Source organism: Eretmochelys imbricata, chromosome 11 (genome assembly GCF_965152235.1).
Source record: "Eretmochelys imbricata isolate rEreImb1 chromosome 11, rEreImb1.hap1, whole genome shotgun sequence".
Classification (NCBI taxonomy): Eukaryota; Metazoa; Chordata; order Testudines; family Cheloniidae; genus Eretmochelys; species Eretmochelys imbricata.
Window position 1 is genome coordinate 16912583 of NC_135582.1, and position 19958 is coordinate 16932540.

Below are 19958 nucleotides of genomic sequence, written 5' to 3' on the forward strand. Positions count from 1 at the left end.
ACCATTACATTAGCCTTGAATAAAGACTGGGAATGGATGTGTCATTACACAAAGTAAAACTATTTCCCCATGTTTATTTCCCCCCCCACCACCGTTCCTCACACATTCTTGTTCTTGTCAAGTGCTGGAAATGGCCCACCTTGATCATCACTACAAAAGGGGTTGTTTTTTTTTCTTTTCTTTTTTTTTTTCTTCCTTCTCCTCCTCTCTCCTGCTGGTAACAGTGCACCTTACCTGATCATTCTTGTTACAGTGTGCATGGTAACACCCATTCTTTCATGTTCTCTGTGTATATAAGATCTCCCCACTGTATTTTCCACTGCATGCATCCGATGAAGTGAGCTGTAGCTCACGAAAGCTTATGCTCAAATAAATTTGTTAGTCTCTAAGGTGCCACAAGTACTCCTTTTCTTTTTGCGGATACAGACTAACATGGCTGCTACTCTGAATACAGAATATTATCAGAAATAAATCCCCATGCCAATATAGACTTCACTGCAAAGTATTACCCAATTCCAAACGATAATTGAAAGTAAATGGAAGACAGTATCCTCCTTTTAGCCTATGAACTACTGAACAACCACTTAAAATCATTAACAATTACTAAACAAGTTACCATTATTATATGCCATGACCAATGTGGGAGTGCTTAGTAATAAATACTGATCTGTCCCCCCAAATGTTTTAGGTGTAGGATTTCTGATATTATTGGAATGTCAGGGAGAGTATAGATTTCAGCACATGTCCCCTCAGTCACAAGACTTGCAATTGCAAACCAGGAAGCCTGAATAGGTCTAGCTACCAAATAAGGAAGCAAACATCACAGCAACATTCTCTCAAATGGCCTGACTAGCCAAGTGGAAAAAAACAGTGAGACAAAAGGAAGACTTCACACCTAGGCCCTGTAATAGAAGCCATTGAGAAAATGGTAACTGGGCTCAGACATACACTGCAATTAAACACCCACTGCTGGCCCATGTCAGCTGACTCAAGCTTGCAAGGCTAAAAATTGTAATGCAGACATTCAGAGCCTGGTCTCCAGTCTGAGCCCAAATATCTATGTTTATAGTTCTGCAAGCCTGAATCAGCGGACGTAGGGCAGCCACAGTTTTATTGTGCTAACAGGGAGTGTGGTTTCCACTGCAGTTAAACCAGTTAATATAGTCTGGGTGGAATATCCCCACTACAAAACTGCTACCTGTGCCAGATTTACATAACTGCATCCAGTGGTGCTGTACTAGTCCGTACGCTGGGATGGAATTCTGATGAGATATCCCATAGTTCTTAGCAGTGCAAGAAACTGGGCTGCTCTATGATTTCATTTGCAGGGTGCTCTCTCACACCTAGCATGGCGGTGCTGTCTGTGGCAGTGACACGAGACCAATACTTCATGTACATAACTTCCAAATGGAGTTATTCATTATTAATGCAGACAATTCTGAAGAAAAAAAGTAAACATTTGGCAACAAGAACTTTTAATGCGAATGAAATCCTTAATGACAATCTGCAAGCTAAGTGATTTGTGGCACACCCGACTGACTTATATACACCTTTCAGTTTCTTTCCTGTCCACTAAAAATAAAAATGTTCTTTTGGGTGTATTCCCCCAAATTATGGGTCCTACTTATATCACACCAGCAGAAGACTGGTGTCAGCTTCCAGGCAGCACGAGAAGAGAATTTATTGGATGACACCTCTGTTCAAATGCTGTGGATGCACAGCAGAAATGGAGCAGGCAAATCTCGGGTTAAATGCTGAGGCAGCACAGGTGATTCCCAGTGTAGAGTAAGGGAGGCAGACAAAGCGCAGCTCAGGGGGAACTGGAGGCTAGGATTGCAGGACTCACAGCACCTGGGTTTAATTAGCCTAACTCTTCATTCTCACTGCAAAGTAGGCAGGCTGCCAGCCTGGTTGAAGCAAAAACTGACCCCAGCCAATGCCCTTAAACTGTGCTTGAGACTCCCTCAAGCCCCAGCTAAAGGGTTTTCCTGCATGGATAGAAGCAGGGTTAGGCTGAAGCCTGACCTAACCCGGCAGCGAAGACATAACCAGAGAGACTCTGAGAAAAGAAGTTTCAATCAGAGGAGGAAATGGATGAGGAGACACTCTGGAAGGAAAACTGAGACCAGGCTGGGTCCCAAGAACCACCGAGTTCCTGAAAAGAACACAAGTTGGGTCTTTTCTTTTCCTTTAACTCAAGAGAGGAGAGAGAGTATTGAGAAATTCAACCCAAAGACAGGTAAGGGTGGTAGTGACAACGGAGGCCTGGCAAGCCTACCTCACTAGCAACTCAAGCTGTGAGACAGCAGATAAGTTTATGAAATGTTCCAATTTTATAGAATGATAAAAGCTAAAAACCACAATGCTGCCTGAGCAAAAGAAGGGGAAGGAGTAAGCTTCAACAAAATGGCGGCTACCTCCACCATCTCCAGGGACCCTGAGATCAACTGTGACACCACTATGATTGTCATCCTGATCCTGAGACATATCCTGACCAGACTGGTCCAAGAAGAGGAATCCAGATGACAATGCCACCTCCACTACTTCTAGCTAAATCCTGAACTCCATCTGGGGCGTGAGACTTTGTTGTCTCGTCCTGTTTCCCTACCCAGTGTCTTTTCCTTCCCCACCTTATTTCTTTTCCCTCTCTTTTTTTTTTCCCTTTTTAAAATAAGAGTCTGGCTTAGCCAGCCAAAACTGTATATTCTACAACACTGTTGTAAGGCTGCGACCAAAGAGTCATCTAAAAGCAAAACTCTTAATAGCCAAATGCTGCAAATATTTGCCAGGTCTCAGAGTGGCAGATATTGAGACCAGATGCCACGTCCGCACTTCTTCAACAGTGAGGTTGCAAGTGAAAGTCAACTCCACAGACAGAAGTGCTTTTTTAAATCTGGGTTGTTCTTCTCTCTCCCCCCTTAGGTATGTCATATCCAGGAAACGGGATCGGACTTTAAAATGGCAGCAATAACTGCTCCAGCCCATCTCACCTAACTTTTTCTCCAAAAAGGACAGTTATCATCTAAGACCATCAAACAAGGGGGTTCTTTCTAAAAACTCTCCCCCGCTAGAGTGAAAGGGAACACAAGGATGTTGTTAAAATGACAAACTGTACTTAACACTTAACATTTCAGATGCTTTAACTGTTTTTCCTTCTTGTCTGTATCTTTATTAAAATATTAAAAAAGATTTTCAATAATGTGGTTGCCATGGTATTAAGCATGCTAGAGGTCTCTGCATAACAAACCCTGAACCTTGTTTAAAACTGTTCAATGTTGGGCAGTTTCAGGGTCATGTTAAACACCTTTAACTCTTTGGGCCCATATATTCCATCTAAATTAATACACCACAGCACTAGACCTAACACCTCAGGGGTGTACTCAGAGAGACCAGAATTGGGACACAGGTCCAATCAGCCATGTAACCGTGACATATGCAAACAGGACATCTTCAAAGGGGTAACATTAAACAAAACAGACAGCAGTTTGAAAATTTTCTTCACCACTTACTTCTCTTAGAAATCACAAGGTTTTACCACGACATGACCAATTGTTCATAAGCGATATGGTAAGTGAATAATTAAAATTAAAGCTGCATATTTTGGATTAAGCGCGGGAGGGAAAGGAACAGACAATAAAACTGAAGCAATGCCTCATAATTGCATGAAACAGTGAATAATCTGTGTAACTTGCTGCCTCCTACACATGAATTGTCTGCATTACTGTGGCCTGCAGAACATTCTCTCCCTTCCCTTCAAGTGATATCTCTGATACAGAGGTTGTCAATTTCCGCCTTCCTTTTTTCTCAGTCACGACACAGCTGCACAGCTTCCACTCTCCTTTGGATACCAGTCCATCTAGCAACATTTCCAACGTAGGTGGTTCTCTTTCTTTCTCTTCCTGGTTTGCCTGCAATCTTGTCTGATAGTATGAGTACTGAAATTGAGTCACTCTGTGATAAGCGAACAATATGTCCAAAAAGATGATATTCTTTTACACAGGGTCTCTAATAATTATGCTCTTTTTAAATTCATCCTTCTCATCACCTCATCATTCATCATTTTGTTGATCCAGCTAATTTTTAACGTTCTTCTGTAACACCACAACTCAAAACCTCCGAGTTGTGTCTGTGTCCTTTTTAAGAGCCCAGTTTCCACATCTGTACAGCAGGGGTGACCAAATGTAGCACATCAGCAATCTAGTACGGATATGCAGTTTTAACTTTTGGACTACACGGAAGTCTTTGTATGTTACTGAATACATTTTAGGTAAGCTGTATCCTGATCTTGATTTTTTTTGTTTAATCGCATCTTCTGTCTGATGTTATTAGACTCCCCAAGTAGGGGAAACTATTCACTTGTTCCACAAAGTAGGAACTGAAGACAAACAGTAAAATGAAAAAAAGAGCGCCATTCAATTACATCACATGAAAGCAGACAAGTAAACATAAAATTTGTCAATAAGTGCTTGTATACAAATGCTATAATTTTAAGTACTATGATAAGTGAACTTGAGTGTGTGATAGTAAATGAGGATATTGATATAACAGGCATCACAGAGACTTGATGAAATGATGATGATGATAACGATAATAATCAATGGGACATGATAATACCAGAGGAACAAAATATATAGGAATGACAAAGTAGCTCGTGCTGGTGGGGAAGTGGCATATATATTTGAAAGAAAGCAGAAAGTCAAAAAAAGTAAAAATCTCAAATGACAAACTGTATCAGAGAATCTCAATGAATAAAAATTCCATGTTTGAATAAGGGTATAGGTAGTAGGAATATACTACCAAGCAGCTGACCATAATGATGACAGTGATTGTGAAATGCCCAGGGAGATTAAAGAGGCCACAAAAACAGAAAAGTATATACTAACGAAGGATTTCGATGATCCCATATTGGCTGGGTACATGTCACCTGAGGATGGGATGCAGAGAATTTCTAGACACCATTAATGACTGCTTCTTGGAGCAGCTAGTCCTGGAACTCAAAAGGGGAAAGGCAATTCTTGATTCAGTTCCAAGCGGAGCACAGGATCTGGTCTAAGAGGTGAATATAGCTGAACCACTCAGTAACAGCAGCCATAATATAATTAAATTTAACATCCTTGTAAGTGGGGAAAATACCAAAGAAACCCACCACAGTGGCATTTAACTACAAAAAGGGTAACTATAAAAAAAAGATGAAGTTTGTTTCTTTTAACTTCTATTTAACTATCACAAGAGCAAAATGCCTTCACTCTGCATGGAAACTATTTAAAAACCACCACAATAGAGGCTCAAACTAAATGTATACCCCAAAAAGTAAGAGAACCAAAAACATGCTACCATGGCTAAACAGCACAGTAAGAGAGGCAGTTAGAGGCAAAAGGCATCCTTTAGAAGGCATATCCTACTGAGGAAAATAGAAAGGCGCATAAACTCTGGCAAGTCAAATGCAAAAATGTCATTAGGAAGGCCAAAAAAGAATCTGAAGAGAAACTAGCAAGACACTAACTGCAGATTTTTTTTTTTTAAGTATATCAGAAGCAGGAAGCCTGCTAAACAATCAGTTTAGCCAATGGATGATAGTGGTGCTAAAGGAGTACTCAAGGAAGATAAGGCCATTGCAGACAAGCTAAATGAATTCTTAGCGTTGGTCTTCACTGCACAGGATGTGAGTGAGATTCTCACACTTGAGCCATTCTTTTTAGATAACAGATCTGAGGAACTGTTCTGGATTGAGATGTCAACAGAGGTGATTTTGGAACAAACTGATAAATTAAACAGTAATAAGTCACCGGGATCAGAGAGTATTCACCCAAGAATTCTGAAGGAACTCATTTGAAATTACAGAAGTACTAACTATAACCTATCACTGAAATCAGTCTCTGTACCATACGACTGGCAGATAGCTAATGTGAAGTTGAATTTTTAAAAAGGCTCCAGAGACAATCCAACTGCAGGCCAGAAAGCCTGTCTTCAGTACCAGGTAAACTGATTGAAACAATAGTAAAGAAGAGAATTATCAGACACACACATGAAACAATACATTGGGGAAGAATCAACATGGCTTTTGTAAAGGAATATCATGCTTAACCAATCTATTAAAATTCTTTGAGGGTGTCAACAAACTTGTGGACAAGAGTGATCCAGTTAATACGGTCTACTTGGAGTTTCAGAAAGTCTCTGACAAGGCCCCTCACTAAAGGCTCTTAAGCAAAGTAAGCAGTCAAAGGATAAGAGGGAAGGTCTTCTTATGGATCAGTAACTGATTAAAAGATAGGAAATGAAGACTAGGACTAAACGGTCAGTTTTCACTGTGGAGAAAGATAAATAGCGGGATCCCCCAAGGTTCTGTACTCGGACCAGTACTGTTCAACATAGTCATAAACAAACTGGAAAAAGGGGTAAAGAGTGAGGTGGCAAAGTTTGCATATGATACAAAATTACTCAAGATAGTTAAGTCCAAAGCTGACTGTGACAGTTACAAAAGGATCTCACAAAATTGGATGGATGGGAAACAAAATGATAGATGAAACTCCATGTTAATAAATGCAAAGAAATGCAGACTGGAAAACATAATCCCAACTATACATACTAAATGATGCAGTCTAGTTAGCTGTTACTACTCAAGAATAATCTTGGAGTCCTCTGAAAACATTTACTCAATGTGTAGCAACAGCAGAAAGAAAAAAAAAGTGCTAACAATGTTAGGAACCATCTATCCCTTTACTAATAAGACAGAAAATATCATAATGCACACTATATAAAGCCATGATATGCCCACACCTTGAAACCTGTGTGCAGTTCTGGTCATTCCATCTCAAAAAAAGATACATTAGAATTAGAAAAGGTACAGAGAAAGGCAACAAAAGTGATTGGGGTATGGAACAGCTTCCATTTGAGACATTAAGAAGAATGGGACTGGTCATTTTAGACAAGAGATAACGGGGGGGGGGGGGGAGACAGAATCTGAGAGAGGTCTATAAAATCATGACTAGCATGAAGAAAGCAAATAAGCAAGTATTATTTATCCCCAAGAACCAGGGATCACCTAATGAAATGAATAGGCAGCAGATTTAAAACAGACATGAGGAAGTACATCTTCGTACAGTCAACCTGTGGAATTTGTTGCCATGCGATGACGTAACAGCCGGAAGTGTAAGTGCATTCAAAAAAGAATTAGATAACTTCATGGAGGATAGGTCCATCGATAGCTTTTAGCCAAGATGATCAGGGATGCAACCTCATGCTCTGGATGTCCCTAAGCCTCTGACTGCCAGAAACTGGGACTGGATGACAGAATGGATCACTCAATAATTGCTCTGTTCTGTTCATTCCCTCAGAAGCATCTGGCACTGGACACGGTCAGAAGAAAAGTTACTGTGCTAGAAGGACCATTGGTCTGACCAAGTAGGGCCATTTTTATGTTATGTTCTTAACTTGAGCATTGAGGTATTGCTGTTGCCTACCCTGTGTGCTACTGTTTACTTAGCATACTCTTTGTCTTTCTAATGATGATCACCATTCCGTATTTCTTGCTGGCACTGTTCACGGCAATAAGCATGTTCTCAAGTTCTTCCCTTGTGAAAGAGATGGGTAAACTAGGTCATTGGCATATCTAATGTTGTTGATGTATATGCCATTGACCGATATGCCCTGGCTGGTGTCTTCAAAACTTTCCCTCATTATATCTTCTACATATATATTAAATAGCTGTGGAGTAGGATGTAACCGTGGGGTAACACCTTTTGTGATGCTGCCGGACTCAGATATTTCACAGTTCATTTGGATTGCTGCTTTCTCTCCTCATTACAGGTTTTGGGGGTGGGCTTTTTGTGGGTTTTTTTGGACAAATTGTAGGTCTTGAGACAATATTATATTCTGTAGACCATTACCTCCACTATTTAAAATCCCTTTTCAAAAAAACAAACAAACCTTACTTCTTCCATAATATCTAGAATAAAATTTACTATTTTGTATTTTAATCTATAGATAATTAATTTTTAAAAATGAGGGAAAAGTAACTTCAAGTACTACTCTACTCGAATGCCCCTTCCAAATTGTACCTTATTTAAGTATGTCTCCCTAGCTGCTGTTTGACACACTGACACAAATAATGAAACTAACTTCAGAAGGTTTCAGAGTAGCAGCTGTGTTAGTCTGTATTCGCAAAAAGAAAAGGAGGACGTTCTTGTCAACTGCTGGAAATGTCCCACCTTGATCATCACTACAAAAGGACTCCCCTCTCCCCCCCCCCCCCCCCCCCGCAGCTGATAATAGCTCACCTTAAGTGATCCCTATGTCCCTAAAAGCCAGCACTGTACCTTAAGTGATCACTCTCATTACATTGTGTATGGTAACACCCATTGTTTCATGTTCTCTCTGTATATAAATCTCCCCACTGTATCTTCCCCTGAATGCATCCGATGAAGTGAGCTGTAGCTCACGAAAGCTTACGCTCAAATAAATTTGTTAGTCTCTAAGGTGCCACAAGTCCTCCTTTTCTTTATTCAGAAAGCGCCATCAAATACACAAAACAAAATGGAGAGAAAATTTTTTTCCTGTAATCTTTTAGTTAATGAAAACTTAAGTGTTACATAGAGTGACGGTAGGTACAAAATGTTAAGACAAGAGTGATTACGTAGCTGTCCTTAATGACTGGTTACACAATGTAAAATGGATAAAACTAATAAGGACATTCAAGCCAACTGGAAGTTTATAGACTAACTCCCTCGCTACTCTACATTGTTACTTTTTCCACATAGCATATATGCAAAATATTATGTGATGCACAATTTATCAGTGAATAAAATCTACTACACATTTCTACAGTCTTTCATCATTAAACTGCAGAATCACCACACTCTGGATGAAACAAGAGTCTTCAACATTCATTTTACAACTGAAACAATTATACTCAAATTACATCTAGTCCACACAAATGCTGCTGCTTTTTAATTCCTTTCAGGTACACTCTCAGTAGCAGCTTTTACAACAACAAACAGCACAAAATACATATGCTAATGTACTGTTTTATTTGTTTCAAAGTTTACAATGATGTTCAATGACCAGCAATATTTGATGGATTAAATCATCCAAAAAATGGCCCACAACTGGTCCTTTCCAGCAAGGAGACCTGGAAAATCTGCAGTCCAGTAATGTCTTATGTACAGTAGAAAATTTTGTACTAATTTTTCATCAGTTGTGCCTGGTGGTATTCTATTTAGGGTTTTCATACTGCACTCAAAGCAGTATCAGATGTCTTTCCACAGTTAAGGAGGACATTTACAACAGTGCAAGCACTATGTGGACAGGGATCAGCTGTTTTTAAAGCATTACAAAAACTCCTTCAGCACATCACTGCTAAAAAATGAGAACATATTTAGTCTTTACATATGTATGCTGAAGTGACCACAAGAAGTGTGGACAAAGCTGTGGGACTGTTGAAGACTAATTTCAGTCTTTTATGTTGTTGCTGTATTTGAATTAATATGGAGATTCAGGACAGTTGGAAAGCCCAAGAAGAGTATATTTTTCATTTCTCCTGAAGAGAAAAAAGGAAAATAAATTGCAAACCCTCTCCTGTAAGACAGATTTTGTGCTACAGCTGGAGCAGATAAAAGTTGGTTAGGAAGCAGTGAAGCCTTTAGAATCCCCTCAATACTTGAATTACTGCGAAATGACATGGGAAGAAAGGGCTGTTCATAGAAGAAATTAATTAGCCTAATATCTCTTCTCAAATGTTCTTAAGAATCAGACATGGGATGATAAGTCTAGGCAAGAACTGAGACGATCAAACTAAAATTCACAATTTGCTGACAAGAAAACTTTCAGTGGGCACTGTTTCTTCAGTCCAGTGCCCCGAAATTCTGTACTAGTGAAGTTCTAATTATTAACTAGTATGGGACTGGTCTTTATCTTAAGAATTTTGATTTTTTTTTTTTTTTTTTTGGTTTGCAACTACTTTAATCATAAATGTTGGGTTTTAAATAACTTTAAATTCATAGGACTGAATTACTACTAGTCAAAAATGGAAACTTAAAATTGCAACTGAAGGAGAAGCACACAATTTCAAATTATCCCAGACAAAATACTCTGAGGATGCAGACTAGACAAACAGAGACGGTAGTCTAAAAGTGTTTCTAGACACAGGGGATGTTATGGATGGTGCAAAACCAGACCACTGGACCAGGCAACTACTGCAACACTGGATATTTGAGAGGATGCTGTAGAACAGGATGTAGGGGTTTAAAAAAAAAAACCCAAAAAACAAAAATCCCATTTTTCCCCTAAACAGAGACTACTGCAAATTCACTTTGGTGAATATTTTCACTGTGACAATACATACCTGCCTTAAGCCATTAATATTAAATAAGATCCTGATAAAATGTAAAGTGCAACCAGGGAGTTATAGCTGTGTAAAGAGAAAGAAAGCTACCATTTATTTTGACAATTGTCTAGGTATCTTGGAATAGAAAGGAAAAAAAAACTTCTAAACGCTGATTTACATTTCAAAGTATTATTGTTTTTCTTGTATTTAATAAACAGAACTACGATTTATCCAAATTCTGCTTTTATCTGTGTCTTTCTTCCTGAATCTGAGTAGACCTGTACAAATGAAATAGATTCTTAACACAAAACAAATCCAAAATTCAGAAACTTAACTACTATAAAGCATTCGCTATATGGGGAAGTTCACCAAAACATTCCCATTCATTCTACTACCACCAGTTGAACCAGGGGAACCAATTGAACCACTGTGAAAACAATTAGAAGCAGCAGTGCAAGCAAACCTCCTGTGGCCAAATCCATCTTATCACAGTTTCAATTAAAATGGCAATTTTTAAAAAAATGGCATAGGCCACCAGAACCTTGTTTAAACTGGGAGCTACAGTATAGACACTCAGCAGAACCTGTGGGACTGTTTTGGTCAAATTTTCCCAGTGTAAACATAGCTAATGAGTCTATTGCTACCGTGTTATGATTGATGGTAGCAATAGACTTTGGTAGCTAGCTTATGAATAGTTACTATTAAGGCTGCTTGGCATTCACAACAGCATGATAAACCTGTCCAGGATCAACCTTTTTATAATAAATTCAGATATTGAACAGTGTCTTGACCAAAATTCATAGTGCCATGAAGCATCCTCCAGAGACTCCAGTCTCAAAACTCCCACCCTCTTCTGATATCTTGGAGCTCCTAAGATATCAGAAGAGGGTGGGAATTTTGAGACTGGAGTCTCTGGAGGATGCTTTATGGTACTATGAATTCCAAACAAATACAAATCAAGCCCACAGATCTGAACAGTTTCTGAACAAAATTAGGATACCACAATGTTTTTTCTCACTTGATGCTGCTGTTGGTGGTATAGCACTCTCCTAAAAAAACACCACGAGGAGTGACCTCTAACACAGTCTATGGCAAGGGTGGCCAAACCATGACTCACAAGCTGCATGTGGCTCTTTTACAGTTGAAATGAAGCTTCTTGTTGAATATATCATATCTAGCAGCACTACACATGTCTAAAAACTGTTACCAGAATACAACACGTGGGTGGAAGAAAGTGCTTTGGGAATCTATTTGCCAGTGGCCAGAGGGAAGTTGTTCTTGGGGAAAGTAACGCTAGTCAGTGTCTACTATGCTTAAGTTTTCAGTAAATTAAAACCTATCAAATATGCCAGGCTGTCATGGTTGGTAAAATAAGTTTCCTACTGGGAACAAACAATCAGACTGCTGTCTTTGAGTCAGCACACTCAGGTTTTATGTGTGGTACTACTTATGGCTTTGTTAAGCAGCAGCAGAGTGAAATTAACAACTTTCTGGTCAGTCTCACTGCTGCCATTCAGAACCCTCTAGGTAGCAATAAAAATTTCAAGAATCATGTCAATTTCATGGTGTAGCACAGAAAAATCAGAGCAGCAGGAGCCACACACTGGGGTTATTCATGGGTGATAACACAAAAATGGAGACTAGAAGAGAGGTAGAGTAGCTGAGACCTGATACTCCTGAAGCAACCAGGAGGCTCTGGAGTTAGAAACCTAGTTTCTAGCACCGGGAGGGGAGAAGAAGAGAGAGACATGGTGGGGAAAGAGAGGGAGGATAGAACTCCAAATTAAGATACCTATATTTTGAAGCAGATATTTGTGTGAACACAAATTGTACCTATCCAATTCTTTGGGTGTCTCTGACAATCAAGATATGCTTGTGGGTAAAATTAGTTATTTTCCCCAAACTGGATAAAAATGATTTCCTTAATTTTATATTTCACATATTAAATTAAGATATGCAACAAAATTGCCAATTTTGATAAAGCAAACTAGATGTTGTGTTTTAATTCTCTGGAGCTTAAAAAGTTCAGTAGAAATACTGGAGGAAGCCATGGGTGCTTACAGTTTCTAATGCCGCTGCATTTAAGAAGAACGTTCTGTTATATTGCTGTTGTGATGGCTGTTAATATAGATTTTAACGTGTCCAAAAAAAAAGGCAACAATAAAAAGATCACAATTGCTGTATCAGCTAATTTTTACTCAGATTTGGGATAAAGATATACAAATGAAAGCCCAATTAAAATCAAGTTTTCCATGCTATGTCATTTCAGCACCTACCTTAAGATCAGGTCAAGCAGCCATCAGCACTATGGCAGCTACTAGAAAGGTGTCTCCTCTAACTGTTCAAACTGGCTTGGGTACCTAAATATAATTTTCTACTAAGTTAAATTCACAGGTATTCAAGGTTCGTAAAATAACTGCAGTAGTGACTTGACTCTTTAGAAATTGTATCTTTATATTTAACAGTTAGAGCGGATGATAAGATGCCATTTCAAATTATACCATTGCTCAAAATGGGAACTTACTCAGAATCTCCTCAATTTATAGTTTAGCCATTTCTATATAAAGAAGATAATATCTGTAAATGTTATACCATAGCAGATTAACAAAGCCAAATAGAGGCATGACTACAAGCACTTATATATTACCTTACCACCCTGATCTAACTTGTAATTCTGAATCCATTTGCTTTCTATTTGTGAAACTCCTTTTAAGTAATTATTTTTAAAATGCTAAAAATATATATCTTATTTGAATGCAGTTCTCAAAAATAAGAAATGGCACATGGCTTTGAATGTTTACATTTGTATTACAAATGTAATTTGTGTTGGCATTGACAGAATGCTCCCTTTCTCCTACCACATCCTTTGGGACCTGCACATTCATTTTTGAGTGTCCTAACAGTATGCCTCTGTATTTCAACACACAAGACAGAGCTGGACATATGCTGTATTGCTAATTGGTCATTACTTTCAAATTCATCCACATAATCTACTTATCTTAAAGAAAAACATTAAAATGCACTTTATATTATAGCTAATACATGTGAAAGTGTGTCCAACTAAAGGGTAAATCAAAATGCCCTAGAATTTTGGAAGAGATTTTAGCATACAGGTATGTATGAAATTTCGTAACATACCACTACACAGACAAAGTCAACAAATCAGGCCCACCCCCTAGAATAGGCCAACAGCTTTCCAACATCCATCAGAAGAAGCCTGAGAGAAAAGATTTGTCATCTATTAAGCTCTGAAGTCAACTAGCTAGGAGTCTGCTGGGCAGATAGAAACAGCAAATTCCAAAGTCAAGTCTTGCACTTGAAGAAAACCCTGCTGTTGGCCACCGGACACACAAGACTACCCCCACTGACTTCTGCTTTTGTGACAGTACACAAAGGAAAATTAAGACACTTTACCCACATCGATCATGACTTGCTAAAGATTTTCCCCAATCTTTTGGGGATGTAAAATATACAGCTATTTAACTGCATTTCTTCCATATAATGTGATGCAGGCATTCTGCCCAACGAATAAAAATGTCCAGAGCATCATATGCATTTGTGCTGGTTTAACCGCTTAACATATTAATTTAAGGAGGTAACCAAGTGGTGTTTGTTTGTCAAGAGCAGACTTGCATTAAAATACCAGTTTACATAGTCATGTTGCAACATGTTTCTACTTCAGGATAATGTTTAAATTAGAAGCAGTTGTCTTCTGAAAAAGTATCCTACTGAACTGTAGACAAAACATGCCATTAAATCTTGTCTTAATAAAAGCTAATCTCATTTAAGATTTTTTTTTTAAAACCACATAGGCTCAAGTCTGACAGTAAATATACAAGGGCAGTGATATTTCTGAAATCTCTTGCAGATGCTGAACATGGAGATAAATCTAAGGCAACTCATGACAAAAAAACCCAATAATAAGTATGCAACATTCTCAGAAACAAAACAATCAGAGATATTGCATCATCCAAAGAATTACACTGGAATCAGTCCAGTGACAGCATGCACTGTCTCTCACTCCTCACAGTCTAAGTTAGTCCACATTACGCAGCTGTAAAGTTCTAAGCACCATGCAATGACCACAAGCGGGAAAAAAGGAGCCTCACAAGAAAGGCATCAGAATAAGACACTTCCCACACCTAAACGCTAGTTTAGAATCAAACAAAATGGAGAACCCATGTTCAGATGAGAGAGAAAAATAGAATGGTGTTCCAGCATTAAAAAAAAAGGTTCAGAGATTGGTTCAATAACATTTTCAATTTAGGAGGTATCATCTTCTTTGACTTATTCAATTATTTCTCAAAAACAATAAATATTGGCAAGATGTCATATACACCACCTAAAATTCTAGTAGTACTTGCTTCCCTTGGTAGCTTATATAAAGATTCCTGAACCAGGTACACATTCCAAGGCCTACTTTCAGACTAGAAACGTTTTAGAAAGGTAGCTTGTCCAAGGATAACTTGCATTTCCTGACCCTTCTTGATTAAGTAGACTTACCATGGCATTCATATAGTCGATTTCTTTTTTCTTCTTCTTCACTTTTGATAAAAAAGAAACTGCTCATACACTAAGTCAGTGGTGTCAAACAGCTGACCCATAGCCCCACCTAACTATTTATCCAGCCCACATGACAGATTAGATTCTCAAGCTTTCATTTTGTTAAGAAGTTAGTTTCTAGCCCTTATGGTTCTGAAAAGAAAACTTGCATTCAGATCATGTTTGGAACTGTGTCTTTCTGAACTGACAACGTGCCAGTGCCCCATATTGATGATAAATAGGCCCATGAGTTAAAAGCCCATAACTGACAATTGCTGCCTTTCTTGCACCTTCCTCTAAATCATCCACATAGCATTGCACTAGACAGACCACTGGTTCTGTGTTCCTAAAAGCCAAATTTTCAACTAATTTTGGTGCCCAAATGTACATCTCATCTGCATATCTACCACATTACCTGTGTGGTGTGGGCAACTCAGATATTAGCATGGGCAAATGACAAAAAAACCCAAACACCAAAACAGAAGCTGAATAGTACCCCGCATAGTTTCTCTCTCATTGTATTAATATTTCTCAAGTAGGCTCAACTAAACGTTAGTTACTACTATCAGGGCCATATTCTCCCTTGATCTTTGTGCAAGTTTTCCATCTGGCCAATGGACAATATAAAACTGATTTGATCCTCTTTTTAGAATTAGTTTGATTCTCCAATCACTTTTCTTCAACAGGAGGTTTAAATGACAGAAGCAGATTGAAAAAGCAACTGCAATGGCAGCAGCAACAGAAAAGTATAGATTACATTATTTTTGATGAACTGTGATGTGTATTTCAATGAGACACTTTTAAAAGTTGTGTCAACAGCTGGAGAGCTGTATATTTTAATGTTGCAAAGTGGGCTAGGATTCACTAGGCCCTTCTAAAAGTCCATGCAGCTATTAAGTGTTCATGGTCAAAAGTTATTTTCAATCTTATAATAAAAAGTTATAAGTTTTAAAAATACTTAAAAAAAAACTTTAAAAAAAAGTTTTAAAATTTTCAACTCCACCTCCAAATCTAGCACAGAGCCTATTCACACGTGAAGCATAGAGGGCACCCTTCTGTCCCCACCAGAGTTACTGGCAAGCAGAAAAGCCCTTAAAATCCTGAAATGGTATTTTTCCCTTTTCCATGAATGAGTGGCTCAAGAGATTTTGCTCATGCTTCCCCACACACACAAAAAATCAATTCTAAACGTGGAAAATTTAACCCCAAAAGGAGAATTTTTAATATCAAAGCATATGAAAACTGGGGTTATAAAGAAAGTCTCATTGTAATCTTAACTATTAAAAAATATACTATAATTAACTAAGTTATTCTAAATAATAAAGATGATAGTTTAGTGCAGTAGTTCTCAACCAGGGGTACAAGTACGTGTGGGGGTACGCAGAGGTCTTCCAGGGGGTACATCAACTCATCTAGATATTTGTCTAGTTTTACAACAGGCTACATAAAAAGCACTAGCGAATTCAGTACAAACTAAAATCCCATACATACAATGACTTGTTTATACTGCTCTATATACTATACACTGAAATGTCAGTAAAATATTTATATTCCAAATGATTTATTTTATAGTTATATGGTAAAAATCAGAAAGTAAGCAATTTTTCAGTAACAGTGTGCTGTGACACTTTGGTATTTTTATGTCTGATTTTGTAGGCATGTAGTTTTTAAGTGAGGTGAAACTTGGGGCACAAACAAGACAAATCACACTCCTGAAAGGGATATAGTAGTCTGGAAAAGTTGAGATCTATTGGTTTAGTGGATATAAATGAAAACTGGCGGGAAGAGTCTCATAATTAGAATGTCAGTACAAGACTCTCTAAGTACATTTTAGTGGGGCCTACAAACACCAAAGTATCAAACAAATAGAGAAACAGAACCCTCAAGACCTATACATGTCTTTGCTGAGCAACCACATTACTGTAATAACGACAGGTTTCAGAGTAGCAGCCGTGTTAGTCTGTATTCGCAAAAAGAAAAGGAGTACTAACCAATTTATTTGAGCATAAGCTATGCATCCAATGAAGTGAGCTGTAGCTCACGAAAGCTTATGCTCAAATGAATTTGTTAGTCTCTAAAGTGCCACAAGTACTCCTTTCTTTTTGCATATTACTGTAATCCTTGTTCTATATATTCTCTTACTCCCCTATTTAAACGTAGGCCCCAATAATAAAAAGGGATCCTTTACTCCTGTACAAAGACCTCTATAAAAAATGGAAATTCATTGCAGGTATAAGTAATTCTCTTTACAGGCTCTAGGCTTGTAAACTCTTCAGGGCAGGGGCCATGTATTCCCTTGTAGTAGGTGCTTCACTGAAACACTTCATGCTCAAAAAAAACAAGTATGACAAAGCGCTCCCTATCTAATACATAAAATGTGATATACAAAAGGAAAGAGTACATTCACACTTCATATAAATTCAAGATATTTATTCCTGCTGTAACTCTAAATGCAACCTTACCTATGACAGGTTTCAGAGTAGCCGTGTTAGTCTGTATTCGCAAAAAGAAAAGGAGTACTTGTGGCACACCTTAGAGACTAACCAATTTATTTGAGCATAAGCTTTTGTGATCTACAGCTGAATTCCACTGAATGCATCTGATGAAGTGAGCTGTCGCTCACGAAAACTTATGCTCAAATAAATTGGTTAGTCTCTAAGGTGGCACAAGTCCTCCTTTTCTTTTTGCAAATACAGACTAACAGGGCTGCCACTCTGAAACCTGTCACTTAACACAGTCACTTTCCCTAGAGAAGAGGGAGGAGCTAGAACCACTACAAAAAAAATCTTTTGATAGATTCTACAATAAAGCCTTCTGGAATGTTTAAAAATAAATCATTCCATCTTTAAAATCATACACTAATCAGTAGCTCACAGGAGGAAAAAAAATCCTTGCATTTCCTCAGTACACTACTACCATTAAGGATACAATAATCCTTCCAAGTTCGAACTCAGTCTTTACTTCCTACTTTTACCCACACGGTCTTGCACACAGTGGGAAGACTAGGAGCAGCAAACACAGACAACAACTGAAAGGAATTCTGAACCTCTGTCCCTTCCATGTATTTGCATTAGCTATCACTGGTACTTTCTCTCTACTCGTCATCGGGTAGTTGCTAAATACAAAATAGTTTCTAAAAAGGATTTGGTTCAGGTTTGACACTGAAAACTGCCTTATAAGGTATAAAAGCCTGAAAGCAGGAAGAGGCTTTGACAAAACTAAGGAAGTTCCGCTGCGCTTGCTCACTAGAAGAGGGGGGAGGGTTTCCCCTATAGAGAAGTAATACCGAATAAATTATTTGATCCATATATTAAAAAAAGAAAACCCATGGTATTTAGCAATAACCCGTGAGCTCAGAATATTTAATGCACACAATTACATGACTGAACAATAGAAATAATGCTTTTTTTTTTTTTTTTTAATCATTTTGCTATCCTATCTGGATTCTGAGTAGGGTCCACCCTAACCTCAGCAGCCCCTGAGCAGGAGCCTGCTTCCTTCAAGACACAGGCAGCAAGCTTGGTCTTGACAGATTCTCAGTCAAGGGTGGGGAACATTGCTTCCTGAATGACCGAGACAGGAAGATTTCTAGAGCAGAATGAATGAGATTAGGGTAGAGAGGAGACCCTACAAAAAAAACCCAAGAGGGCGAAGGGAGAATGCTCACCTTAGGGTGTGACCCTGCCCCCAGAGTCAGACTGATTTTTGGAGGGTCAGAGCAGACCCTGCCCCTGCACAGTCAGCCCAAAATAAACTGGGGGCGGGAGACGGTGCTACTTGGGGAGAGGCCCACTCCCACAGGGAGTCGGGGGTGGGTGCTGAAGTCAGGGTGGGAGTCGGCGCCCACCCAGATCTGGGGGAGGGGGGTGCTCCTGGGGCGGGAGCCCGGGCTCACAAAGCCGTAGGCGGAGGAGGGAAGGAGCTGCGCGGAAAGGGGATGGTGGGGGAGAAACGGGGGGGGGGCACTTCAACCCCTTCCCCCGCTTTCTAGCCTCCTCTCCCCGCTGACACCCCCGCCCCAGCGGGGGCTATTGTGGGGCAAGACACGTCCCTGCAGCCTCCCCACCGGGGCGGGATCCGGAGGGTGAAGAAGATACCCCACCCCCCACGGGCACCCACACGGGAGGGGGGCACCCCCCAAGCCCTCGGTGCCTGGTACCAAACTGTCAGCAGTCTCCCTGCTGCCCATTCATCGCCGGCTCGCCGCCCCCGCGCTCACCCCGTGCCGCAGTCCACCACGCAAGCCGGTAGCCGCCCTGCCATCCTCCTCGCTAGAGATGGTGCTGGCCGGGGAAAGGTGGGGGGCCCTGGACTCTCCTTCTCGCCGCTCTCTCTCCACTACGGGGGAGCGAACGCGGTCACTTCCGCAACCCAGCCAGTCCCTCCCCCGCTCGCTCGCTCGCTCACAGCCCGGGCGAACCCAAGATGGCCGACTCCCTCGTCCCTCCCCGCGCAGCACGGCGAGGTGGGAGGGCGCAACAACCGAACCATTCAGTGACGTCCAATTTCTCGTCCTCGCCCATACGAGCGGGTGTGAAGTAAAGCGGGCGGGCTCCTCTCCGCCTACTTATTTTTCTTTAAAGAGCCTTGGTTTCACCACCTGATTCTTCAAGGTCCTTTTGAAGGAGGATCAATTAAAAAAAAAAGATCTGTCAGTTATTTGAATAAAGAAGCAGAAAGAATTATTCGCCTTCTGTTATTTGGGAAAAGACACAGAGACAACTGAGTGTTGGATGGAGGGAGGAAGAGTTGCAAAGATTAAACCACAATCAACCAAATTCCTGTAAATTTGGCCCTGTTGAAATAGTGGGATTGGGGAGGAGGGCTGCACGCAATGTTCCCTCTAATTTTTGACAGGCTGTGTGTGCAAAAAAATTATTCAGTGCAAATTTTTGTGTGCGCAGTGTTTCGCTGTGTGCGCGGGGTTTAGGATCTGTGTGCGTACGCGCACTGCTTAGAGGGAACAGTGGCTGCAGGCACCACCAAACTCAATTCCCAGTAATTAGGGTCTTTTGAAATGGTGGGATGAGGGAGTACTCAGTTTCCATATAAATATGGATTACGCATTAAATGCAGAAGTGTATCCTGCTTGGTT

At 39.7% G+C, this 19958-nt stretch overlaps 1 protein-coding gene across 1 annotated transcript in view; it reads right to left on the reverse strand.

The window, feature by feature from the left end:
• The window catches only part of ACTR3 (actin related protein 3), a 50775-nt gene extending 31506 nt beyond the window's left edge, over positions 1-19269 (reverse strand). Inside the window, exon 1 of the mRNA XM_077829808.1 lies at positions 19083-19269. Coding sequence (XP_077685934.1) covers positions 19083-19126 — 44 coding nt within the window. The 5' untranslated portion in view covers positions 19127-19269. The remainder of the gene's footprint in view (positions 1-19082) is intronic.
• Positions 19270-19958: the final 689 nt, after the last annotated feature.